General features: G+C 40.4%; 1 protein-coding gene across 1 annotated transcript; it reads right to left on the bottom strand.

Annotated features, from left to right (window-relative positions):
- Positions 1 to 1,353: 1,353 nt before the first annotated feature.
- Positions 1,354 to 26,540, bottom strand: LOC117535880 (voltage-gated potassium channel subunit beta-3). Its single transcript, XM_034200513.1, has 14 exons — positions 25,181 to 26,540; positions 9,431 to 9,474; positions 9,309 to 9,346; positions 8,751 to 8,830; positions 8,534 to 8,578; positions 8,025 to 8,069; positions 7,871 to 7,914; positions 6,473 to 6,559; positions 6,282 to 6,367; positions 5,516 to 5,636; positions 5,326 to 5,420; positions 5,061 to 5,181; positions 4,314 to 4,402; positions 1,354 to 4,190 (listed from the first exon to the last, which is right to left on the bottom strand). Exons 1-14 carry the CDS (start codon positions 25,444 to 25,446, stop codon positions 4,101 to 4,103), a joined length of 1,251 nt encoding a protein of 416 aa, XP_034056404.1. The 5' UTR covers positions 25,447 to 26,540; the 3' UTR covers positions 1,354 to 4,100.
- Positions 26,541 to 27,968: the final 1,428 nt, after the last annotated feature.

The raw sequence follows: 27,968 nt of genomic DNA, 5'->3' as shown, positions 1-27,968 counted from the left end.
AAATCCAATGGAAATACTATTAAATGTTACTGTTTTACCCCCTCCAGACATCATGTGCTCCTACTGAAGACGTTTATTAAACATAACAGGCCATGAACACATAGTTACATTTTTAAGGCTTAGTAAGTTCAATCAAGTGGAACAGCTGGACACTATCAAACGTTCCTCAAACAGAAGTAAATGCTGCGGATCTCTGGGACTATTTTCAGCTCTGGATTATTTCACCAAGTATTAAGCAGGATGGTCAACCAGTGCGATGGAGTGACTCACTGATGTGTGTGTTTAAGTGTTTTTCGACAACAATCGAGGCGATAGGACAGCTCAGAGGAATAAAATACCTGAACTTCACTGAGTGTGAGCACTCAACTCATACTGACAGATTGGCCTGCTTCATTTCAATACTATAGTTGTAATGAGACATACAGTATGCACCCTTTGGTACACAGCAGCAGATACGGTCTGCATTCAAATGATCAATGAACTGGTATAAAAGCAACAACTAGGCAAGAAACTGTATTCATTCAATGTTGGGGCTTGTAAATCTGATATGTGGCCAGCTTCATCCTTTCTCACTGTTTTCCATCACCTTGTCCCAACAGCTTCTCCAGAAAAAAATGAATCATGCAGTGAAACCTGTTTATCTCAGACAGCGTTGGCGGTGACAAATCCAATATTTTACAGCACATATGATAATCTTTATCAGAGGGTGGCTCTCGGTGATAAACACATAATAGTTACCTTTATCACTCCGATGACATTTGGGAGTCGAGAAACGAGAGGCTGGCAGATGTTTTGTGTTTGTGGTGAGCATGTGTTGTCCCAATGGACTCGGCACAGATCAGCGCTGGACTCACAGCTCTCACATTGTTCCTGTAACATCCATTTGAATGACTCAGGGGCCCGAGGGACATTATGGAGGAGTCCATTTAGTTTACAGTTTGAGTACCATTTTGATTTTCTAAAGCAGGGAAGATATTGTATGGTTTGGTAGTTCTTGCCTTTTTTTAGGAAGAGTTAATTGCAGGTCAAGTTTTAATTTTATCCAACTTGATAGTTAGGAAATCCTTGTTAATTAGAATTTTTTTTATTTCTTAATAACCAACTCACCATTCTTCGAAATATATCCTACTGTATGTATATGTGTCAGACACATGTGGTACCTGCCTATATGCTCTGTATATGAATATATGTCCACATGGTAAACAATTCAATGTTGCCATCAGATATTTAGTATGTTTCAGCCCTTGTTAAACATACAGTATAATGAGGGAGTCTGTAAAACAAAGCTGTTTGTCACAAAATAATATACAAGAAAGCTAAAAGTTTGTAACAGCCAGAATGAGAAACATGCAGTTATATTAAGATAACGGTTTAATCTATGTATTCATTTACACAAACAGTAGTCTGTGGGAGATTTCACAAGTAGCTCCTTGTAGTTCTCGTTTTTGCAGAGCCCCCGAGATAATCAATGTTTTGATTTGCCTAACACCAGGAAGCCGACCAAAAGGTGCATTCAGAGCTTCACTAGCTGTAGAAATAAAGCAACCAAACCTGTTCAGGGTTCAATGTAGTTATCTGTCTCTGTTTGTCCCTGAGCAAGGCACCGTTCCCTACACTGCTCCCCGGGCGCCGTACATAATGGCAGCCCACTGCTCCGAACACTAGGATGGGTGAAATGCAGAGAAACCGTTTTGTTACATGGTACCTGTACTGTGTAATGACAATAAGTTGAATCTATCTATCTATCTGTTTGCTTGTTCAAGTTATGAGTGCAGAGATTTATAAAATGAGGAAATAGCAGTTCACGGAGCTGCTGCAAAAACATTTTGAATCTGAGCGATTAAAGGTTGAGAAAGATCATCCTAGCACATGGTATCTTTTTAATGGAAGTTGCAAATGTAATCCTAAAACTAAGGGCATTGTGGGTAATGTGCTTTATTTAGAGTCTTTGGGATAGGTTGTTTATATGCTGATAAATTAACATTCCTGCATGTGCACAAATAAACTGTTTATTTCAAATGGTAGCTGACTAACATTATAGCTATACACACTATTTCTTTAGGTGATGAATAGTGAATACAAAATCTTATTTAACTTTCTATTCACATTTTGACTCTGTGTGGTGTGCGTGTGCAGGAAGCTTTTGTACGGATAACCTTTGTCCGAGTCCTTCTGTGCACGACAGCTCTGCCGGTTGTTATGTTACGGGTGCTGCAGACACAATAAGAAATATACCTTTCAAACATGTGCTTTGTCCCTTCAGATGAGAAAAGGTTTGAGCAACAGACATGATACATTCAGAATGAGTTGTGTCTTCTCTGTTTTGTTTTCTCTTTGTTGCAAGACAAAATATAAGTCATTCAGGCAGTGTTACATTTTCAAGGTTTGATTGAAGTATCTATGTACACTGGAAGCTACACCCGGTCCAACTGAACATCATCACAGCCACGCTTCAGCCGCTCCTTCAGAACATTCTTCCATGATTCATATATTTAACCTTTATCTCGCCATCTCAAACAGATAAGCCTATTTACAGTACAATGTCACCTTGTACCAACTGAAACAACATCATGTATCAAAACACACGCACCCCGCTCTGGAGATTGGTGCTGCTTTCATGGGAGAATCACAAAAGGAACAAATCCGCCTCCTTCACATTACAAAGAATTGAACTAAATACAAAACTAAAAGGAAAGGACATAAAATGCACATTAGAAAAACCAGTTGTGCATGGGAGCAAGGCTCAAGGGAACAAATGATATACAGAGAGAGAAAACTCCCAGAGAAGCTATATTTTTAGGCTTCCACCAAAAAAAAGTTACATTTGCTAAATCTTACCCCAAGTGAACTGTGGCAATAATATTATCACATGTGATAAACTCAGCCTTTTCATATGTCCTATCATTTGAAAACTACTATTTTAACACAGTGTGTCCAAATCTTTGCGTCAGATGCTTAGTGACCTTCCCGAAAAGTCCAACTGCCTCAAACCTCTGATTTTGGAACAAGGATGCTCTTCACAAGAACGACATAGTTGGAAGTGATGCCAACATGTTTTTGATACAGTTGAGGACAATACAAAGATTATACGTAGACACACGGCCGTGACTGCAGACTGAAGAGAGTCTTTAAAGCAAGAGTGCCCGTCAGGACAGATCCTGGATCAAACTGCCAGACCATTTAGAGTAAAAAAAAATGGCTTAAGGGCACTGCAGATCTACATAAGCCATAAAAGCCATGCCACATTTACACCCTGTGTTAGGGATATTCTCTCTTAAAGGGACATGCGCACAGTTTACAAACAGAAGAGGCAAAAAGACTGCTGAGAAAGCATCAGGGTTGGGAAAGTTACTTTCAAAATCTCATTCACTACTGACAATTTTAGACTCCAATCCAAAAATCAGTCACCGTTGCAGTGTAATCTATTCATTTTAGCTGGTTGCCAAAATCATTGCAGAATGCCTAACAAATATTTGGTCATTTCAAAGTAATACATCACTTTCCAGATTTTGAAAAAGCATGTGATCTGTTTCTAGTTTTTTTTCTTGACAAGTAATCCCTTGTTCCCAACCCTGTGAAGCAGTGGGCGTGGCAGACCAGTCACATGCACACTATGGGAAACGTCAGGCTAGACACATGAGTACTAACCTTTGGCTCTCTGAATGCTGGGTAATAAACATACAGATTAACAGGCAGCTGCGAGGGGAGGAGACTCACATGTCTAATGAAAGCACCATTCACGCTTTAAAGTTGCATCTCAGCACATAGGTGTTTGTTTCTATTTAAGAACAATTGATTAACAAGAGTCAAATCTTTCAGCCTTTCGTTGTCTCTGTGGATGGACCTCTGGAAAAATAATCAGTCTTACACGGCAGTGAGCAATATATGACCGTTTTTTTTCACAATTGAGAGATCTTATTTTTTTGTATACATGATACAATGTACTGCGCAAAATGGATATGCGCACATACTGGAAGCATAATGTTGCTGAGGACATGCAAGTTGTTGAGTATACAGCAGAGCAAAAATAGATGTTTCCCAATGTCATTGTCTTCTTCATCTTTTCGAAAAAACATAAACTGTCACTCAGTTTTGCATCTTCAAGCGCGCAACTCCTTCTTTGAGTGTGGCTTGTTTCCCAGCAGGCCATCAATCTCAGCGATGGTTTGTGGGGTCATTTGGGATAGGATCTGCAAGGAGGAAGAAGGCAATGAAGTTTTGTTTTTTTTCACAGAGCAAGTAAGACATTATATTTCATACTCTGTTTTTCATGTTAGATATTTAAATATGGAAGGAAAAAAGAAAAGTAATACCCGTAGTGCACCCAGGTTCTCAAGTAGTTGGTCTGTATTAGAAACACCCAGAAGAACTGAGCTGACTCCCTCACTGCGCAGACACCAAGCTGTACAAAAGAGATAAAGCATAACAAATGGACAAATTCAACCTGTATACCCAAACAGTAAGAGGTCTGATCAGATACACTTTGGGCTACTACCTAAATCAGTACATTTTATAGTAGACAGGCAAGCATTCATTCTGGACAAATTCACATTCACACAAAAATAAAAATTAACTGCCCTATTAGTTAAATAGTGGACTAAGATTTATTAAGTCAATAAGTAATTGTCCTTGTTTTATTCCATGCTGAATACCTTTTTTGAGCACATCTCAAGAAAGTGGTGCTTTTGCAGAAATTCTTTGTGGAGAAACCTTCTTTTCCAGATTTGTCTTTTAAATGAAATGATCGATTAGTGGACTGAAAAATAGACACTGATGATTAAACGGAAAAATGGGAAAAAGTAATGTTGTAATTGCAACTGACCAATATAGTGGATGCCCACTGTCAGACAGGAAAAATGTATGTAAAGCACTAAAACTGTTGCCTAATCTCTCTTAACACAATCAATGAATGCACTTGAACAAACATTTGAATCAATCATTTTGTACCATGGAAAAGATTTAAAATTGGGAAAAAAAAGTAAATCTGAGAAAGTTTACAATAACCTCCAGTCACACAACAGTAAGAAAGCAAGGCTCTGGTAGATATTTTCTGGTCGTACCGATGGCTAACTGAGCCGCGGTGCAGCCCAGTCTGTCGGCCAGTAGATGGAGCTCCTTGATTTTAGCGAGCTGCCTGCGGCCCTCCTCGCTGTTCACTCGCTCCTTCAGCCACTGGTATCCCTTCACCGGGAGGAAAATGGAGACAAGCGTTGATACAGTACTGATTTCACACTTCAATTCCCCCACTAATCAGGGAGAGAATTACCTCGAAGCTGATTTCTAGTGAGAGAAATCCCAAGGGAGGGCCAGTCAAATCAAACTGACCTTCATTGCTGCTCTGGAGCACTCGGGCACACCATCGCTGTACTTCCCTGTGATTAATCCACAAGCTAGGGGAGACCAGGTCATGGCTCCAACACCTGGGAGAGGGGAAGAGATTGAAATGATACAGGGTGAACCTTAAATAACAAGAAATAAAGATAAATAAATGCTGCGAGACTGGTGAGAGTCTGACCGATCTTGTGGTAGAGCTCAGGAAGCTGCACCTCCACCTTATCCCTCTGGAAGTAGTGATACTCCGCCTGCTCACACACAGGCGGTATCAGGTTGAACTGGCGTGCCACTGAGTAAGCCTCCTGTTGCCAAAGAAAGCAAAACAAAAAGGTTAATTGTGAGCATTTTATGACATAACCCAGGGGTGTCCAAACTACGGCCCGGGGTCCAAATGCAGCCCGTGGGTCATTTTGAATCGGCCCTTAGCAAATTAAAAAAGTATAATGGAGTATGGCCCACAAATGAAACTTGTGCTTGTCTTGTACTTCTTAAATATAGATGAAAACGGATATTACACAGTAGTATTCATGTGTTAAGAAGCCCACTTTTTCAAACAAATTCAGTCAACAAAAGTTGAAAACATTTTCTATCAAATCTAAGTTGATAAGAAAAAAGCCCAATAACTTACTTTCATAACACGCTTGAAATAAACCCTTCCCATTTCCTCTTATGATAATCAACCTGGGGCTCCTGTTTTAAGGAATGAACTGCTAACAAATTAAATGAGAGCTAGATGTAGGCTGTTGTTTTTCTTAAAGCATATTCAAATATTAAGCACAATTTGATTGATTTTGCTAACTTATAACTTAACTCATGAGGCAATATACCTCATCTCTAGTGAGTGGCCCCCCCCTTCATATATGTTTCTGTATGTGGCCCTCTGTGAAAAAAGTTTGGACACCCCTGCCATAACCTGACGGTGTGTAAAGTGTGAGATCTGCATTTACCATGATTTCCATGGCACTCCAGCGTGAGGTTCCCCAGTACATGGCCATACCCTGGTTTATTACGAACGTCATGGCCCGTACTATCTCTGTGAATAACAGTATAAAGCATCATATTTACATCACACTCTCCTGATCATTTAAGGCAATTGATCGCATCAAACAAGAATAATGATTTCAAACGTGTCACTGACCCTCCATCGGACTGTTCACATCGTTTCTGTTGGCAAAAACGATATCCACGTATTCTAGCTGTAGTCTTGATAAGGATCCTCTCAAACCTGTCATTAGAAATGGTCACAGATCAGACATTATCATCAAAAACAGCCTAGCTAGCGACTCTGAAAGGCTTCACTAAGCTAAATGCTAACATCAGAATGCTGGTATACTGTTCACCATGTATACAATGTTGATTTATATTGTGAAAATATCATGTAGCCAATGAAAATGTCATTAGTCCTGCAGATATGGTCCAAAACTTGACCTGTTGATTTCCCTTGATGAAGAGTGAAAGGAAATGCATAAGGATTCATGGGCTATTCCACCATGACTGTCAACAATTGAATGCAATCCATCCAAAAGCTGCTGCTGAGATAAATCATTCTGGAGCTGTCTGGGGGAAAGACAGAGCAAAAATGCCGTCCATAGAGCCACATCGTTAGCATGGCTAAAACCAAGTCAGCGTGGTAGTAATCCATCGGCATCTATGCAAGATTCCTGATTTACTACAATGTGCAACAGCGCGTTACTCAAGTTAAACCTATATTATTTTACAGTGGGATATGAAAGGTAATGCTGTCTTTTTCTTCTACTCAAATGTGTCCTTGGGGTATGTTGCCAATATAATGAAGAGGTTGAAGTCACGAGTTAATAGTATTAGAATAGGAAGTCCAAATATGAGCACTGTCCTTGCACATATTCAAGTACGCAATGGCCTCAAATAAAAAACATCATCACAATGACGAGATATTCAGGTCCTTGGTAAATGGCCGCCCTAGGGCTACTTCAATTGCAACATACACAAAGAAGTTGTTGTGTACAAGGCCAGTAGGCACTTAGTCTTTTTGAGAATTATTTTGTAGGAGGAGGAACGAGTTAAGTGGCCGGAAAGACAGTCCTGGTGACCTTGAGATTTTCTTTATACAGAAAATTAATCTCTTTCCTTTCCTGGTCCACGGAAACATCCAAGCTCATATGATTTCAATCTGCATTTCCATTCTTCAACACTCTTAATGCTAAAGTCATGCACTTTATCTACCAGTACACCATTTTGATATGCTGCAAAGGACCATACTTGTTTGTACTTCGGCTGTTATGAATCATATTTTATTCTTATGTTGATGTATTCATTGTGACATGGAGTGGCTTGAACTGAGCGCACACTCAAAGATTACAGCAAATGACTAATCACAACTCAGGGTTCGCTGAGGGGTAGAATTAACGCACTCTCGGAGAAATGTCATACAGTTATAGTAAAGTCTCTAAATTGAACTTAAATAAAATTAAAATAAATGTAGTAATAATACACAAAACTGAATTGATCCTTTTTCTGATTTTAAAAGTAAATTTACTCTAAAAATGTGTCATTTTACCTTCAATAATGTGCTTTCTTGAGAGTCCTCTCTCTGTCTCTGCTCTGTGGATGAATGAAAACACAAGTTACTGATGTTTTATTGAGAGCATAAATTAAAACAATAACTTATATTAGACAAAAGAAAGCACATACTCTTTTAGAGTTTTACTTACTGGCCTCCCCAATAGATCTTTGTTGTGATGACGAAACTTGAACGCCTGGTAGTAAAACAGGAGGGTTAGGAGGACAGTTAATATATCAATACAGTGTGCAAGAGTCAGAATGTCCTTTCTCTATTTGCTATAAAAAGACTATGTTGACTACTATTGATAGATTGCATATTCTTGATTTCAAGTTTGACTTTTATTCATCCTTGTATTTTTCCCCAGGTATCTCGAGGATTGGCAGCCAGGCAAATCAGCCCCCAGTGTTTATGTTCACGTGCTATAACATTTTAATCCTTTTCTAGTCTTTCTGAGGCTTAAACTCCTCATTTGTTTAAAAAGTATGAATTTCCCTTGAGATAATTTAATGGTAGCCAATTGTCAACAGCAACAAAACACATTTGGGCAAGCAGTGTATTTAAAAAGCAAGCGGATTATGAAGAATTAAAGAAAAATAGTAATCATAATAAAGCTTTTCACATGCTCCGAAGTCAGTTTGAAAAAATTAGTAAAATCACCTCCATCCTTTCTTCTTGATAATAATCCCTAGAGTGATCTCCGCTCTGTGGAGAAACACATAATTAACTGAGATAAGTTGATGCTGAATCCAGATCATACAGGGCGTCTGCAAACTGGACTCAATGAGCATCAGAAGACATGAAGACACCTACAAATACAGTTAAAAGAAAACTGTAAAGGTAAAATCGATGCTTGGAGGAAGGAGTGAAGCCTGACCTTCCTGAGGCGTACACCTCTGCCGTGTCAAACAAATTCACTCCGTTCTCATAGGCCATGGTCATCAGGTTCTCGGCCATCTGCGAAAACAGAAAATATGAGACTGTGAGACGTAGGCGGTGGGCAAATGTTCAATTACACAGAGGTCGTCCGTGAAGGACACGATGCAGCGAGGTTAATATAGTAGAGACGATATCTAATATCTCACCAAGATACTTTTGTTTCAGATGTGGGATTTAGAAATATTTGTATGATTACAAACACTGAGAGTTGTAGTGTTGTCCACAAATGCAATATGAGCACAGGTCCTGGGGAATGGACTTATCATACAAATAGAGAGACAGCGATTTAATAAGGTTGGACTGAAGCATCCTTTTGTACATCTCAATGTACGTTAAAGGGTCTTGAACATATTGTCTTCAGTGGTTGTAATGTTATTGTAAATGCATCTTGTCCTTATGTGTCTTTGTTGATGTTACAAATGGAGCTGCTGTGGAAAAAAATGTCAGACTTGATCTCACAATAAAGTATTGCCGTATCGTGCGGCAGAGCCCTCACCTCATCAGAGATCTGAGATCCAAACGTCACCCAGGTGCCTGAGGGGGAGGAGAGACACACGTCTGTTTAGTTTGAGGCGGAGGAAACAGAGATGAATAATATCCTGCATCAAACCAACTCACCTAACCCGAGGCAAGAAACACGAAGGCCTGACTTCCCCAGGTTCCTGTGAAGGAATAAAGAAAAGATGATGATATGATGTGAGGTTATTTCAAAATATGATTGCACAAACACTCGCAGGTGAGATCCCATCATACAGTACACTGATGTGAGTGAGTGACAGGAGCCACACCCAGTTTTCATCTGAGGTACTTACTTTTTGCCATTTATGCTATATGTACTGCATTTAAGAGGCATATATTGTTATTTTTACTCCAATACATTTACATGTCACCACCAATTTGGGATTTTAAAGACCAAACATATGGTTATCTTTAAAATATATGATCCACCATATTGGACTTGTTTATCTACTTCGGTAACATAATGACATCACTATGTAACACTAGCACTTCTATTGGCTAGAGCTCATCTCTAAGCGGTTGACCAATCACAACAGAGCCGGCCAGCTAACCAATCAGAGCAGACTGGGCTCTAGTTTCAGACAAGGATGAAAAGAGGGGCTGCAGCACAGGCAGTATGAGAAAAATAAAGAGCTTTTTGAACATTAAAGCATGTTAACAAGTCACAGTAGAGACACAAAGTACAAATATGAACCTAACATTTGCACTATAGGGCCACTAATGAATCATTTTGGTTTGGTGCTGTTTGTCACTATCGTACTGAAAATACTAGAAAGATAATTAAAAAACTCAATAACATTTTTTATTTTCACATGAAGCATGAGAACACAAAGACATAACAAATGAATTAATAATTCAGGATGTAATACATGAATGCTAAATGTTAATGATTTTCACAGTGATCCTGGACTTCATACAGCTGCTGAGTGAAAGTCTTTCTCGCCCGTGGTTAAATTACAGCGTGGCTCTAATTATCTCTGAACAATTGACCTTTCATCCTTTCGTATGTTAACAGATCAGTGTGTCTCGCAGTGGGTCAGAGAAACAGCTGGACGGAGCCGAGCTCATCTCAGAGAGGCGAACGCTTCTTTTGTGTGGACTGTAAACGGCCCAAAATGTTCCATAAGCATTAAGAGGACTCAATTACCCAGCGTGCCACATCTGATTATCCAGACAGCTGAGTTTGAAGGGTGAGCACTGAGAGCTGCATTTCTGACCACAGGAGCATGTACAGCAGAGAGTGATGTGGGCTTAGCGCTCGCTCTGCTCCTCTGCGCGCTCTCCCCCATTCTAATTAGCTGGGGAGGCAGCTGGAGAAGAACTGCAGCAACTTGCCGTCTTTTCATCCAGCGCCTCTCCCCTCGTTGCCTGCCTACGTCTGCCACAAATAGCCAAATGCAGGAAGACAGACTGTCAGAGCATTTAGACTCACTCGAACAAGTCCTGCTTTTATTTTCTCTGGTCTATTTTTAATGCTCGACCTAAAGCTATTTTTAGATTCCTGCATATGTAAGCACTTGTGCCCCATAGTGTGCGTGTTTGTGGGGGCGTCATTGTTGTGGGTGGGAGACGCTTATTGTTCCTGTCATTCCTTTTAAACTCTGTCAAAATAGCACACAGGTGGAAGGTCGGGATTGTTTCACTGAGGGAGAAACTGTCAGTGGCGTTTGATGGTGATGATTCCTTGTATGGTAATATGTCTCTCGTCTCGTTTGTCAACCAATGGCAGCTCGGCCTGTTCTCACACGCTGAGAGTCGCTTTGAACACTGGGAGTAAATATAAATGAGGCACATGGGAAAAACACACTTCAGATGCTTTTTCAAATCAAACATTTAAATATTTGTTGGATTATTTGTTCTCCTTTACTGGTATTTTTTGGTGACATCCATCAAATTGTGCCTTCTTGCCTCATCCTCAGTCAGGGGGAGGTTCAATAAAAAATGTTTCTTGCATCATTTGACAAGATTGGACCAAAAAACAGTAACCCCAAAATATTCCCTGCTAGTTGAAACAGCCATCCTCAGCTTAAAAACAAAACAGAAAGCATTGAAATGTGTCAATGATAGCAGCTTTTAACTCAAAATCCCCTGCGAGATAAATACAGTGGACACGAGAGGCTATAAACGACAATTTTGTGGCTTAAAAAATCAAAATGCGTTTTGATGTCATTTGATGCGAGAAATATGAGTTGTTATTTCAGATTATGTGTGCAGTGGATGCACATGATCTTTAGTTTGCTAGTTATTACGAAGATTACTTCAGGAAATTGTGTCTATACAACGTTTTCATTGTCACCAAGGTGGTTGCTAGGGTTGCTGCTATCGATATTATTTCTGTTATATTGTGCAGTGGCGACTGGTCATTAGGGGCACTATCCCCACCTAGTGTCAGCAGAAAGTATTACAAATAATGATTATAACAAAATGCAAAAAATAAATTATAAAATATATTTTAAGATCATGTTTAATCATCTGATTCGTCTGTACATTGCTGTTTTAGTCTGTGTTCTTCTAATTAGTGTCTACAGTGTGTGCCTATTGAGCTGTTTAGAGCCATGTGGGACAAAACCCGATCCTGCCCCTCCCTCTCTCTGTCTAAGTGAACGGTGACTGTAAAAACTACACTGCGCATCCTCAGAATATGTTCCTATTTAATGTGTGTGGCAGAAGAAAAATGACCATAGGGGCAGTGAGCTGCCATCCCCACCATACGTCATCTCACAGCATTCAGAGCTGATTGGCTGTAAGTACGTGTGCCGCGAAAAGTGTGGTGTGTGTGAAGAGGAGACGAGAGAGCTGGGTTGCGTTCCGATAATCCAAAAATCAGCTCCTAAATTCTAACCCTATCTCCTATTCCTTGACCTCTGAGTGAAACGTCACAGGGTTAAGGGATAGTGGATAGGAGAATTCAAAAGGACTTAGGAGAAGAGACCGCGGTACTTTAGAGAATCCGAATGCACTTTCACTATCCGACGTGTTTATGATGCACCAGCGGACGTCATGAATGTGCGTCTGCTGCTGTGGGGAAACTATGGAAACTACAGTTTTCTATACAGCGGACTACAACATGGATGTTTAATAAGAACGAGGGACTACTGTAAACTCATCTAGAGACTATGCACCGTGCTCTGATGGTGTTGCTTTATGCTTTATGAACGTGGACAACAGAGAAACATATTCTTCATGACCAAAGTTGGAATTGAAATAAAAAAGGAAAGTGAAACTTATGCTCGTCACCCTCTCCCTCCGGTCCACATTAATACAAATGATCCCAATACGTATGATTGTATGAAAATATCTTAAAATCAATACAAATGTATTTATTATAAACGTTAGTCCTTAACATCTATCAATGTTGACTTTATTTGATCATTTCAGTAAAAACTAACGTTCATATTTCTCTTTTTGATTATAATACTGATGAACGTTCAAAACAAAGCACTTTGGCAACTTACCACATACGTTTTAAAATGCTTAATAAGCACCGTAACTTTCATGATATCATTTCTCGGTCATAATCGGTTGTTTCCGTGAACGGCCGACTGTTGAGTGACGGCAAATGCTGCGGCTGCAATGCATTGTGGGGCAGCATTTTCTCCTCTCCTTTCAGTTAGGGAGGTCCAGTGGTTCCTAAGCTAAAGGAGGTTATAAAGGAAGTTTGAAACCTCCTTTCCTTTCATTTGGAGAATTGGAACGGCACTTATCATGGCTGCCAGTGACGTACTTCCGGGTCATTTCACTCCGTTAGGAAGGTTCCTAAGCTAAATGGACTATTGGAATGCAACCCTGCAGTGAGGCGTCCTAAAACCCGGAAGTAAGCTGCGCATGGCTTCCCTCGACAAAAAAGCAATGAGATTTCTCCATAGGATTTTAGAAAATAGCTCCAAATAAGGTCTGTGGGAAACGTAGCTGTTAGATAAATGCACGTTTTGTTCAGCCGGATAATATCCACATGTCTACCCTACTTTTATAATTTTCTAATCATAAATCTATTGATTAGATTAGATTTATGATAGACTTTTGAAACTACAAGAACATAAGGAGGACTTTTACAAAAAAGTAATAGAGATTTTTGTCCAGAAGGATAGGCAAATGGACTTAATCTTCAAGTCAAGGTAAGACTGCAATTTTATTGAAAATGGGATCTTACTAAGAGAGAACAATTCAATATTTAAATGATAAAATTACATTTTGTGGGTATCCTTTTGTTGAACTGTCTGACAAAAAAAGCTTTTGAAAATAATATTATATTTTGATTTAGGTCAAAATATAATATTTGTAAACCTGAAGAGTCAGTGCCAGTGCCTCACCAGCCATGAACCTCACTGCAGAAGCTATAGACATCTAAGTTTTTTGTGCCCCACCATTTTTGTACATATAAAAACGCCACTGATGTTGTGTAACTGTTTAATGGTGTTATCTTTATTGCTACCCCCTTCCCCGTCAATGTATAGTGTTGGTCCACAGCGCAAACGTATTAGTTTAACAAAATCCGCATCTAAAATTGTGGCATAGATATGGTATTTTCCCCTGTGCAATTCTCCATTTACTCAACAATAACACATAACTATCCTTATGTTTATTTATTTGTTTGATTAATAAACACAAGTTGGAGTCCGTCAGGACCGAGAGTCGGAGCAGCTCATTTGCTTTACAGAATATTACACCCGGAAGTAAGTATTCTCTCCGCTTCGCTTGACAAACCCCGTGATAGTCCTCAAGCTCTGTGATTGGAGAGTGTCGAACAGCACTTGAAATGGGATGGAACCACGGCAGACTGTCCACAACTGGATTTGAACGGGTCCACCCCGTCCCCCCCTCCCCCACCCCGTCCCCAGAACTACACATGCTGGCTATTGTATTTCGCAACATGCTCTATGGCACTCCTCTACTGGGAGTTGTAGTTTTAAAAGACGTTTTCGTATTTCCCATAATAAGAAGTGGCCAGTATTAAACTATGTACATCCCTGGAGGTTTAGGGGATAGGAAACACTCAAATGTAAAACATATAATTAATAAATGGGTGAAAATTGCTTGTGCCCATATTGGGCAGCATTACCCACATGCCAGCTAAGGTCAGAAGAGCTTTATTTAACAGCTGGTCTTATGTCTGTGACCCCTCCTGTTGTTAATTGATGAGCCTGAAACATGCACTTGTCAAGGTTCAGAGGCACATTTTGCAAATATGGCAGTAGCCATCGATCATCTTAAGATAAGATATATTTTATTGATCCCAAGTTGGAAACATTTACGTTACATCAGCATGTGTAACAGTTGTAAATATGCAGTGGTGTTTATTTGTAAATCATTTAGTATAATCACACAAATTCTGTGTTTTATATTTAATAATTCTGTGTTCTTTATTTATTGAATGTTCAATACCTGACAAGGCCGGAGATGAAAAAACTTTGGTCGCAGGTTCCTCAACAGTGCCTTACAAGACATCTATCAATATGTGTACCTCCACCATTAAACTGTCGTATTCTGCACATTTCTTATACTATCTACATACATCTTATATAAGAGTATAATACATATGTATAATATCAGTTAAAATAAGTGCTTCAACATAGTTAACATTGCTGGAGGTATACACAAAGTGTTTCATTCATTGCATAACTACACTGTTTGTGTATATGATATGTCAATAAACCTTAGAACATCTTGAAATCTTGAAAGGGATGTGCAAAATAGTCATTATATACAGTCTTTAATTAACTATTAGTAGAGAATAACGAGTAATGAATATACTTTATAGGGATCCTATTAATATCTAATAATAAAAATAATGAAATTCAATAACATGCTTTAACCACTAGGTGTCCCTTTATATCATCTGTGCACCTTTATGGTGTAAATACAGCCTATCTACCAATTGGATCAAATATAAAAGTCAGCCGAATTAGTGTTGATACTGCAAGGAGACGTATTGTGTGAAAAGAAATGTAAGATGTTGTTTAATTGCTGATATATTTATGATCCATGTCACGTTTTCAGTGTTGGCGAGAGTTCCTCATGTTTGTCTAGAAGTCTTCTCATCAGGGGTCTATAAATAGAGAACTACGGCAGATATGTAATATTTAATGCAGCCGAACCGTGTATTACAATGCCGTTATGTGATGACCTCCAAAGAGAAAAGCAAGCACACTCGGAATAAAGTGTTTTCGGTCTGTTTCCGGTATTTGTTTATGACGATGTGATGTGAGATGTGAGAATGGAATTGCACAGGGGAAAATAACGTATCTATGCCACAATTTTAGATGCGGATTTTGTTAAACTAATACGTTTGCGTTGTGGACCAACACTATACATTGATGGGGAAGGGGGTAGCAATAAAGATTACACCATTAAACTGTTACACAACATAACAGAAATAATATCGATAGCAGCGTCCCTAGCAACCACCTTGGTAACAATGAAAACGTTGTATCGACACAATTTCCTGAAGTAATCTTCGTAATAACTAGCAAACTAAAGATCATGTACATCCACTGCACACATAATCTGAAATAACAACTCATATTTCTCGCATCAAATTACATCAAAACGCATTTTAATGGCCAAACTAACTTTAAAATAGGCATTTTACACCGAGAATAAAACGGCCATGTTTTTTTTTTCTGCAGGGAGAAATGTGAAGATCACGTGACATAGACGCCCAGCCATTGGAATGAATGGTGAAAAAAAACGTAGGGATCTTACAATTTCAGAGGCGTTTTTGTAGAAATACTATGTCCTGACCTACGTTGTGGACCAACGTAGTTATTACACGTTTATTTATGAGACTGGGTTGGAAAAGCTCATTATTTAGCACGTGGATATTGCAGTGGTAGTACATTTGATTTCATTATAGCCTAGACCAGGGCGATGGCGGCAAATTATTTTGATTTTTTTTTAGTATTGATACCGTCCACTAGACTCCTAGTTACGTCATTCCCCTTATTGTGGAATAAGGGGAATGCAGAGACAGGCTACAAGTGTCTTAGGTTCAAGTTAGACAACTAATGTCTGGGTTAGTGTTCATGACTTCATGTTTATGTCATCTTAATGGTTAATCTCAATGCACACACATTTTCCGTGCTTTCCAATAGTTTAAAAATAACCTGTTAACATGCCACTTGTAAAAATTAAATAACATTTCTGTGAACTGATATTTGTTTAGTGGGCTTATTAGAGGATGTTCCCTGAAAGATTGTAAAATGTCAATGAAGATGTCAGACTTAGTATATTTGTTAATAATTACATACAATACATGGAATTTGTGTGTGTTCCAAGTGAATCTGCGGCCCCCTGGTGGCCAGTATATCAATTATTTGGCCCCCACCACCATCAAAGTTGCCCATCCCTGGCCTAGACCCAACTGTGTTCACCACCTTCCTCACACAAGAGCACCATGATGAAAAACAAAATGTGTTATATTACACATTTTAAATGTGACAAATAAAAAATGCAGCTACAACATGACTCAGCATTGTGTTAATGTCAAGCATCCGGTAGCATCCACAACTGTTACAAACGCATGTTTTTTTCTGTTTCAATTAGCATAGCATAAAAAAACAGAGCACAGAGCTGACAGCTTAACATGTTGGTGCATCGTTACAGGAGCAACAGAGACACCAGCGTGCGTTAGTGGGTGAGTTTCATGATTGCTATGCAGTATGCACCATAAAACACCTTTTTTATTTTGTTTCTGGGCAATGGAGGATGTCATTGTTGCTCTGTGTGACAACTGCCCCCCCCTCCCCCCCTGCTCTCAACTCCACCGCTCTCTGCAGTGCTGCAGTCTGCTACATTACTATCAGTGAGTCTGGAGAGAGACACATGCTCTCTCTTTCCTCTCACTATCTCCCTCACGACATTCTCTCTCTCTCACACACACACTCTTACACACACAGATACATGCGCAAGTACCGGCACTCAACCTATATCAAATGTTGACATTGATTTGGCAGGCTTTATGCAAAGACAACAACAAGATCTATACTGTGAGGCGTCAGTGGTCCAATGCTCTCACGCGAACGTTCACGCTCCGGGGGAATTACACTCCAGCTTCGGCACAAATATTCATACGGTCACGCATGAATGCACAAGTGAATAGTCCACACAGAAACACTACTTTATAAGTAGGCCTTCCCTTGTTTACTGTTTAATGTTTTTTTCTCCTTCCATACATCATGAACTCTAAACAAGGTTGAATTGGGCATACATTGTTAATGAGAGAGAGAGAGAGAGAGAGAGAGAGAGAGAGAGAGAGAGAGAGAGAGAGAGGAGAGAGAGAGAGAGAGAGAGAGAGAGAGAGAGAGCATCTCGCAAACCCCCACATTGCGTGTGAGGGGAGAGAAAAGGTGCTCCGTCATGGTGTAGTCATAGTCAGCATTTTAACCTGTGCTGACATTCATAGTTTCCACTTGACGCTGAGGAAGACACTGTACAGACGGCTAGGTGCAAATGGTTGAGGGTTTTTTTTTCTGCAGTTGTCATAAAATGCCACACACATGCTGAGCAGGCTTTTCTCCGAAGGGAAGAACACCTACGAATAACACACCCCTCAGTGTGTGTGTGTGTGTGTGTGTGTGTGTGTGTGTGTGTGTGTGTGTGTGTGTGTGTGTGTGTGTGTGTGTGTGTGTGTGTGTGTGTGTGTGTGTGTGTGTGTGTGGTCTAGCATTACTATACTTGTGGGGACCTAAATCTGTCTACACAGTCACGTGTGGGGACTCGCCTCCCTTATGGGGACAAATTGGAGGTCCCCATGAGGGGAGTCATTCATTTTAGGGTGAAGACTTGGTTAGGTTTAGGGTAAGTGTAAGGTTAAGGGTTAGGGTTAGGCATGTGTTGGTTATGGTTAAGGTTAGGATAAGTCTCCAGGAAATGCATGTAAGTCAATGTAATGTCCCCTGAAGTGATGTATACATGGTTTGTGTGTGTGTGTGTGTGTGTGTGTGTGTGTGTGTGTGTGTGTGTGTGTGGGTGTGTGTGTGGGTGTGTGTGTGTGTGTGTGTGTGTGTGTGTGTGTGGTGTGTGTGTGTGTGTGTGTGTGTGTGTGTGTGTGTGTGTGTGTGTGTGTGTGTGTGTGTGTGTGTGTGTGTGTGTGTGTGTGTGTGTGTGTGGTGTGTGTGTGTGTGTGTGTGTGTGTGTGTGTGTGTGTGTGTGTGTGCTTCTTCTCACCTTTTCTGAGCACAAACTGTGGAAAGATGCTGGACTGTCTGTTCTCTTTCAATAAGGCTTAATAAACCGCTTCAGGGTTTTTTAAGGGTCAGTTCACCAAAATTACCTTCTTTTTGCCCGTTCAGAACAATTCTTATTCTGCCTCAATACTGTACATTGGTGGATAATTAAATTCTTTTTTCTCGGTGCTCAAAGCACTGACAAATTCCTTCTTCTTTTTTGTGTGTGTCCTTGTTACTAGATAATCCAAATAACTGTTAAAAGGGACCAAGGACTCGATAGAAAGTGAGTTCAAGGACATGGTATCCCTCTTCTATATTTGTCAAAGCTTTCAGCAGCACAAACTAGATTCCGTTTATTTATAAAATAGATATCTCAGATTGTGGAAAGAATCACGTGCTGCTACACCACTATAAGTGAGAAAACACATGTGGTGTTGTTGTGTCTATATCTCTACGGGACAAGAAGCCAGTGTAATTCGGCCAGTGCTCTAATTTCTCTTTCACATATTATTAATGAATTAGGCTAAACAACAGAATGTTCATGTAATGTAATGTTTTTTTAATTGATTTATGTTAAAACAGTTTTGAAAGTAGGTCTGTCCTAATTATAAAATACACATGCCGTGAGCGGAGCAAGTGAGACAAAGACACACACAGTCAGATGCTCCCCTTTAATGTGGGTTATGTTACTTGTGACAACTGAAATTTGATGTCCATTTTATTGAGCAGCATTTTATGTTTGTGTGAATGGACTGCATTCATTTAGCAGATTATGTGTTTGAAATAATACAGAAATGTCTCAAAAACCTAGATAACTTTGAATCGTTTAAAAACGTAAAAATAATAGTTTATTAAAGACATTTAGTGTTTGAAAAGTCCCAATGTCAATGTGCTCATGAAAATGGCAATGTAAGACTAAGATGTTTTTGAGCATCATGCTGTCCCCCAGAGTACTTAGGTTCTTGTGTGTTTCTGTAAATTAGCTAGTAAACTTTGAGTAGACAAACTAAAATTGCTTTTAAAATGCATGTCCATGTTCAAGACATTTAAATATAATGGGTCAATTAAGAAGATTTTTAAAACAAAAAGATCTTACATTTAGAATATATATTTGTATAGTTTTTGAGACTTTTCTGTGATTCTTTCATTTAGCTGTGTTCCTGCTCTTACATAATGACATGCAATGACGACACTCTGCCAATAGACCATATCAGACTCTGACAGTTTTTTTTTTTCACAGGACGTGACGTGGATTTTCCAGCCCTGATTATGTCACTCGATGCTGCCAGCACTTCAGTCCACAGGCAAATATTGACAAGTGTAAGTCACAAACAACACTGACCCAGCAATTATCGGTTTATAAGTGCAGTCTATTTAACGTCTCCAATCCGGAGCTGTACAAATAGAGTATGGCACAATTCCATGTTTTATAATTATAACATTTAGCAACCTGTTAACACATATTAACACTAGGTGTCGGATAAAAAAAAAATAGCCAGATGTTTGCCACTTCTCAGCAAAAAACAGATTTAATTAGGAGCCAAGACACTTGTGCCTCTTTTGGCTAGCGCTCCAACACATTGTACATTATAGGCTAAAGGGTGAGACTTCACAACAGAGCCGGCCAGCTAACCAATCAGAGCAGACTGGGCTCTGGTTTCAGACAGAGGGTGAAAAGAGGTGGCAGCATGAGAAAAATAAAGAGATTTTTTAACATTAAAGCATGTACACATGTCACAGTAGAGACACTACATACAAATATGAACCTGAAAATGAGCACAATATGTCCTCTTTAAAATCAAGCTAGGGAATATACAGTGAACCTTTACCTAACATTTTCAAAGTGATGTCACTAATCTGCTCGGTCAACTGGAAAATAAAAAATCCCAGCGAGAGAAAATGTAAAGGTCAAGGTCGTTGCAGCGCTGCCTCTTTATCCTCCCTGCCACACAAACCATTTGTTTCCAATGATTGTTTTCCCTGATAACAAAACGAGGCCAAAGCATTTAGTTATCACTTTATTATCATTCATCACAACTCCACTCTGTGAAGTCAATATTTGATCACTGTTTGGTATTCATTAAGGCAGCCTTAGGGTTTTATAAAACTGAGAATATGTTTCTCTGTTAACCCTTTTCCACAGCTCTGACTGAGACTGTATGAGGCAACTCTGAAACCAGGTAAGAGATCACATTAACAAACTGAAGCTGCAAATTAAAAAATCTTAGGCTGGTTTTATGTAATCAGACTAAATGGAGTTTATATGTTTGCTTTTTGTATTTTCACCACAACCATTTTGGTATTTATATGAATTCATAATTGGCAGTTGTACACGGAGGCATGTGGATTAGTGCGTTGGTGTTCGAGTCAGGGGAGCACAGGTTCGAACCCCACTGCAGTCAGCATGTCGTTGTGTCCCTGAGACACTTCACCCCAAATTGCTCCTGTGGGGATTTCCCACAGTATTGAGTATGTAAGTCGCTTTGGATAAAAGCATCTAACAAGTGACATGTAATGTAATTGAAATGTAATGTATTGCTGAGGATGAGAGGTGTGGACTTGAGTAACATGACCTGGACTTGAGCCAGACTCAAGACACACATTTGATATCTTCAGACTTGAAATGACAAAATCTAAAAAGACCTGCAACTCCACTTGAACCTGCATAACGGTAACTTGTGACTCCACCTGCACTTGAGCCACTTGACTCGGAAATACTTCCCCCACACCCAGAGATTAAAAAGTGTGTTTTTAAGAAACGTTCAACAAATCAATTTATTTCACTTAATTTCCTGTTAAGCTAATGCTATATATCCCCGGCAATTCGATTCTTAATTCCCCTGATCCACTTTGTTTAAATCAACTCAAAAGCATTCAATTGCAGAGGAAATCATGAAGAACAATGTTTTGTTACGAAGCACCAATTGGATGAAATAATACCAAAGATCATTTTTGTATGCAGACAAAAACAGTTGAAAGTTGACAACAAAACTAAATGGCAGTATGAGATACGTGCAACATTATGGAAGGGCATATTGTTGACTTTTAGGATTCAACATTTAAAGTTTAGGACTTTGGGACTGTCAGTCTTGACTTGTGACTTGCAAAATAATGACTTGGTCCCATCACTGCTGGATGTCCATTGGCCAGCGCGAGCTCTTGAGATCTATGGGACATATTTTTCAGCTGTGCGTTTTGTGCAATGTGTGGTGTTTTGGAAAGCTACCAAGACTCACTGATACACCGCCAAACAGCATGATGGGTACAGACTGCTCTCTGTCGACGTTTGTGTGAGGTTTCGCACCCAAATGACGTGTTATACTCTAACATTTAAAAGGGTTGCAATTAGGTCTTTGCAAGTGTATTTCTCTCAATGTGGAATATTAAATCTGAATGAGCGATTCTCACAACCAGCTAGCAGCAATACTGAAGGCCAAGCAACGGGCCCCTTACAAACAGACCCTTTTTAACCAGACACTGCACGCGTAGCCACCATGTGTCCACAACTTGACAGGGGTGTTCATCCTGTTCATCAACTTGACCGTTACTCCATCAGTTACTGAGAGTTCAGGCTTTCAAAACTCACTGTTCAAGTGTACTCTATTAGAGCACAGCACTTCTCTGAATGGCTCAATGTCATGACACGTAGAATCCTGATAGAAATGCAAATAGTCTAAGCATTGTTCTAGAGTTAGAAATGCAACTGAGGAGGTATTATTGTCATTGTATGTGATATATAACCCTGTCATAGGGAATGTCTGAACTGCGGTATGTCTCCCAGCTTACACGCGGTTTGATTGGCTAGCGCTTGTACTGTCAGATTTGCATAAACGGGATTTGATTGGCTGACGCTTCCACCTCAGCTTCAAAAGTTGAACATTGCTCAACTTTTGAATCCTGGAAATCCTGGAAATCTTCGCTTTGCTTCCCCACAATGCAGTTCGGCGAAAAGCGAGGCAACGTGACGTCACCCCATTCAAAGTGAATGGGCAGAAGCGTTGGAAGATTTTTTAACGCTGCTGTGTGGACGGGCCGTAAGTAGCTGTGTCCAAATGTGTGAGAATTAGTCACAAGAAAAGATTGATCATCTCTTGCTTAGAGTGGTAATGATATTATCATCTCATTCTCTGCTAAGTATTTCCCAAACATAATTTTATGAGCTTAAATGATAATGAAAATGATGCCAATAGCTCCCTGTCTCTTGTTTTAGACCGTGCAATGTTCTGAAACCCTCATGAACAATGTTTGTTTATACTATTTTAAGACTCTACTTAAATGTTTTCCCTCTCAATCATGCATTAAGATAGATGCATCCAGCTGCCTCCAACTGATACAATGTGCCCCGAGGTCATGGCAATACAAAAATATATGAGGAAAAGTCAGAAACAGTGGCAGATAAATCTTTCCTGGAGGTGTACCTGACCTGCTTACCGGGTTGCATTCGGAGAGAAGAAAAGAGGAGGCCTTGTTACCATAGAAACTGACAATTTTCTGAGTGACAGCCGAGACTCACCTGCACAGGTCTCGAAAAAACTAAAAGACAATGGCTGCTGTTTTTTGCTATTATAACTATGTGCTTAAGGATTTTATTTTGAAATAAAAAATATATTAAAATGAGCTGATGTTGGAATTAATGTTACACAGTTATTTTAATCACACTATAATCATAATACTTAATTAACCCAGTTATTTTGAGATAGTACTGTATGTTAAATGCATAACACATAATGTGTAAAAATAGTTGTATGGAAATGGGAATTTGTGAAATCTGTCAGTAGCCATGTGTCTGTTTTTCACGCTGATAACACATTTGTCACCTTTTTACTACCCTGATGAACTACACACACACACACACACACACACACACACACACACACACACACATACACAGACACACACACACATACACACATCTTTCCTTTTGAAGTTGCCTTTTTAAAGACTTGGATGAAAAAGGGGAGATAGAGATATTCAAACAGAGGGGGCAGCAAAGGCTCATTGGATAGAGAACTGGCAGCAGGTGCTACTGTCCGCGAGTTATGAATATTCAGGTTAATGTGATGGCAGGGGAATTAAAACAATGCACACAAGCAGGCCAGATAGTTGCAACATGATCGACCATCTGGAGATCAGATTTTTTTAACTGTTGACTTCTGCTCTAATGTGATGTTCATAAGGCCTCAGTCCATCGTGTCAAGATATCTCCGTTGTTTCCTCTCGTCACGGACACACCGACTCATCACAGCGTACATGTTTAATGCAGATCCTGGTTCCTCCCTGACCTCAGTGTGGTGTGACAGCAGTGGGAAATGGAGAATGTCCGACTGCTGTGCCGCCACAAACACAGTCTGCGGCCGGGCGGTGGGCTTTCAGAGGACTCGGTTTACAGAGAAGGGCTGATAAGAGACAGCAGTTCTGACTGATTAGGAAATAAGACAGGCACAAACTAAAGGCAATGCCTGGGGTGTTGCCACTGGCAACTGGAGTTGGCCATAATGCTGTATAGACTTATTGTGCTGCTGCACACCCTGCTAGTGACACTGTAGCAGAGACGGAGCATGAGAAGAAACCAAATCAGAAGATGCAATTCTCTAGGAAGATAAATCCGTAGTGGAGGTATCCAGGTTTCATCTTGTGCTTCATTCCCGTTTTAGACATCCTATTTAATGAAAACTGAAGAAAGGTGGCAATTCAATCACCCTGTTTACAAGGATATCGAGTCATTCAAAACCTTCAGTTATTGAGTTTTACAACGGAAGGAAACGTAGCATACAGAGGTCCTATATATTCCAGTGTGTTTCTATATGCATTTTTATATAAATCCACTGCGGTGTAAGTAGAGGCTGCATGAACAACTGTCCAAACTGAAGCTCTGATCCTTCAAGGATCTTAATCATATACTAAAAGAGAAGAACCAACATTATTTCCTTTGCTGTTTGTCTGGTCTGTTTTCCTCCTACATTATGACTTCAGGTATATGTGCAACCGTTACAGCAGTATTCTGTGCATATCATGCTGCACCACTATTTTATGAAACCTTAATGCTTTTTAAACCTCCATAAAAAGCTCTGGTGGTGGTGGTGCATTAAGGAAAGCTGTTATTGTTGGAGGCACATTCATCTGTGGTAAAGAGCAAGAAGCCAGGGCAAAATTAACATAAAGCACCCAAGCCTATGGCAAATGCTCCTATATATATGCGTAATGCCTGTTACACTGTGATAACGTTATAGCTGTTCGGTATGCATTGTATAAGCATTTTTACATCTATCAGAGCAAGCATTTTCAGGCGTTAATGCCATTTCTTATGATGTCAGTGAAATCACTGCTGAATGTGCACTTGATGAGGTGCTTTACATCCTCGCTAATGGATGTTCTGCATTTAGGCAGCCTGCAAAATATGCACCAGATGCATATTGGTGAAAATTCAAGCTAGCCTTAAATTCACCTCACATCTCAGCAAATAGATGGATATAAATAGAAATAGAAAGCTGGTTGGTGGAGCTTCATGATGTGCAGATGGAATCACCTCGTCCCTGGATTTGCCACTGATGCTCATTATGATAATCTACTACCTGTGGGATAATCTTGGGGGTCAGAATGCCATGATTATCATAGAGAAATTAAAACCAGTGTGACAGTGGATTAACCCTTCACCCCCGGGGCTCCTTATCTCCATACTCACCTGTACTTCATGCTGGTGTGGCGCCCGATGGACTCCTTCATGTGGGCATGGCCGTGTGGAGCCTGGCGCGACCCGGGACCCTCCCTGGTCTTGACCGTGCCTTGAGACATGTAATTGCCATTACTCCCTTGTCCACTACCTCCTCCTCCACCGCCTCCTCCTCCTCCACTGCTTCCTCCAGGAGGTGGAGCAGTGCGAAGGCCACAGAGCCGGTCCTCACTGCGACTCTTGAGGTTGTGCTCAGTGCACGCGAAAGACACCTGCATCCTGACCCAGGTTTCCGGGGGCTCTTTATTTTTGATTTAGGGAAGAGGGCAGGGGTAGTAACACACACTGTTGGTGTTGATTGTTCTGGCGAAGCACTGACACTCATACAAAAAGGGCTCAGACAGGGCAGGGCAGAGATTTCGGCTGAGAGTTGGAGGGTGCAGGCAAGAGTCCAGCCTCTAACATGACACACACAGAGTTACCATCTGTACTGTCTCCTGTCTGGGGATGCAAACCTGGCAAAAGGGCTCTTTGAATTTTCACACTCACAAGATGCATTAGGGCTGCTTTCCAAAAACCATCAGGCGGCTTGTAAGCTCACAGCAGTCCTCAGACGGATTTGGGGATGTGGCAGTTCTTGGGAACCCCCTAAAAAACCTGAGTGAAGCCTCCCTCGAGAGTGTCAGCAACACGGCCTCCTCGCACATACATGCACGCGCTCCTATAGTTTATGTTGGCTGGTAACACACTTGATGGATCTCTGTCTTCTCTTCAGCTGAGGTTGTGTGTCTTGAGCCGAGGAGCTCCGGAGTGTGCCGCAGCAATGACACAACCACAGCTACAGGCATCCTCGCACCTCGCGTCGAAATAAGTCATAATTTGTTTTTTTGTCGCAAGGTGGGTCAGCAAAAAAAATAAAAAACTGCTCGAATTTACATTTCCGAGGAATCCAATCCGAGCAATGGGAAATAGACTTCCTATGATGCGTATTCACACAGTCAGAGCCCACTGATGCATCATCGCCCAGCAGCCTCACGCAGCATCAAATTGATGCAAAGGGATAAAGAGAGAGAGAGAGGAAACAGAAAGCAGGAGCAAACACCGAGCCGGGTTTTTTTTTATTACCTTCAGTCTGTGAAGTCGCTCACATACCGGCAGCAAATGAGCAGCTCTCCCGTTATTCGACAAAATCTCACGGGGCACGGATTTGAAAAAAACGCCGGCACACTGGCCCCAAAATCAGATATCTCTCACGCGCGACATTCCCTCCCTTAGTCCCATCCTGTCAGCACACAGACCCACTTTATTTATTCTTCTTTCCCTTTCCAGAGGCTCCAAAATGTTCACGACACACACGCAATGTGGGGGTTTGCGAGATGCTCTCTCTCTCTCTCTCTCTCTCTATCTCTCTCTCTCTCTCTCTCTCGCTATCTCTCTCTCTCTCTCTCTCTCTCTCTCTCTCTCTCTCTCTCTCTCTCTCTCTCTCTCTCTCTCTCTCTCTCTCTCTCTCTCTCTCTCTCGCGGGTGTGATCTCTACATTTTTCATCACACGGATGACCACACATTTCCTCACAGCGTCATATTGTGTTAGTGGAGCTAACACAACATTTTTGAAATAATCACTCAAAAAACGCCTGTTGTCACATTATTGATGTAACATCACTTCAAATTCCACTTAAGGTCGAGAGAGCACAATTTTCACACGCCTCTCTCCTTCTCAACAAGCAGGGCTCTCTCTTTTCTATTCCACCACACCCATGTTTCTACACTCACATCTTGAATCAGCTGTTATAATGCCAGATGTCATCCTGCAACACTGTGCCATCATAGTCTCACAACAAAGAGCAGATTCATGGCTTCTAAGTCCCCTCACATCACATCATAATACAGCATAGCAAATCATATTGCATCACATCATGTTCAAATTAAACTGATGTGTTATTTGGTGACCAGGCAATGATAACAGTTGCTTCCAGGCCGTGTTCACAATCTAAATGATGCTGCCATAGGACGTCAATCCAGAACGTTTCAGATGTCGCTCACACAAAGGATGGCAATCTGCTAAAACACCTTTCTTGTGCAAATAAAAAATGCAGGCACGCAAACTAACATCATATCTGTCTATTTGTTTGTGTGTCTAATGAAATCTTGCTTCAGAGCAATCTGCAGTCCCAGGATGATGCCAGAGCAGATTGCAGTCAGCTAGCTGTCAGCACACTAACAACATGGAGCAGAAAATCAGCTGTTTCTAAAGAGACATTCAATACATGTTGGGACAGTATTCACGAAGAAAATGAGAAGGACATATCAAGAGAAGATGGATGAATGATCTCTTGTTCTGTAACACAGACACACATATATTGAGGTTGAAGCCACATTTCTCTCATTTCATTTCATTTTTCTGTTGTTTTTACGTGAATATAATCATGTCTTGACATTCACCTTAACTCCAACAATGTTCATCATCATCTCTTTAATGCAACTGTAAACCCTGTCCCAGTTGCACTAAAGTTAATGGCTCACCAACACTTTGGATCTTCACTATAGAGCACCAGCTACTGCAGGTTGAAGTGCCATGTTCAACAGAAGTGAGTGCCTTTAGATACATCAATTCATTTTGGCATGAGTAACGGGTGTGTTAAATGTGGGTCTTTGAACTATCTATCTATCTATCTATCTATCTATCTATCTACATATCTAATGCTAAGTTGGCATATAAAAACAAGTGCAGTATAAACTGGTACAAAATAAAGTTGTATAACAAATAGCTTGTCTTCAAATGGACAATCTTCCAGAGCTA

Source organism: Gymnodraco acuticeps, unplaced genomic scaffold (genome assembly GCF_902827175.1).
Source record: "Gymnodraco acuticeps unplaced genomic scaffold, fGymAcu1.1, whole genome shotgun sequence".
Taxonomy (NCBI): domain Eukaryota; kingdom Metazoa; phylum Chordata; class Actinopteri; order Perciformes; family Bathydraconidae; genus Gymnodraco; species Gymnodraco acuticeps.
This window is presented reverse-complemented; position numbering and strand designations above follow the sequence as displayed.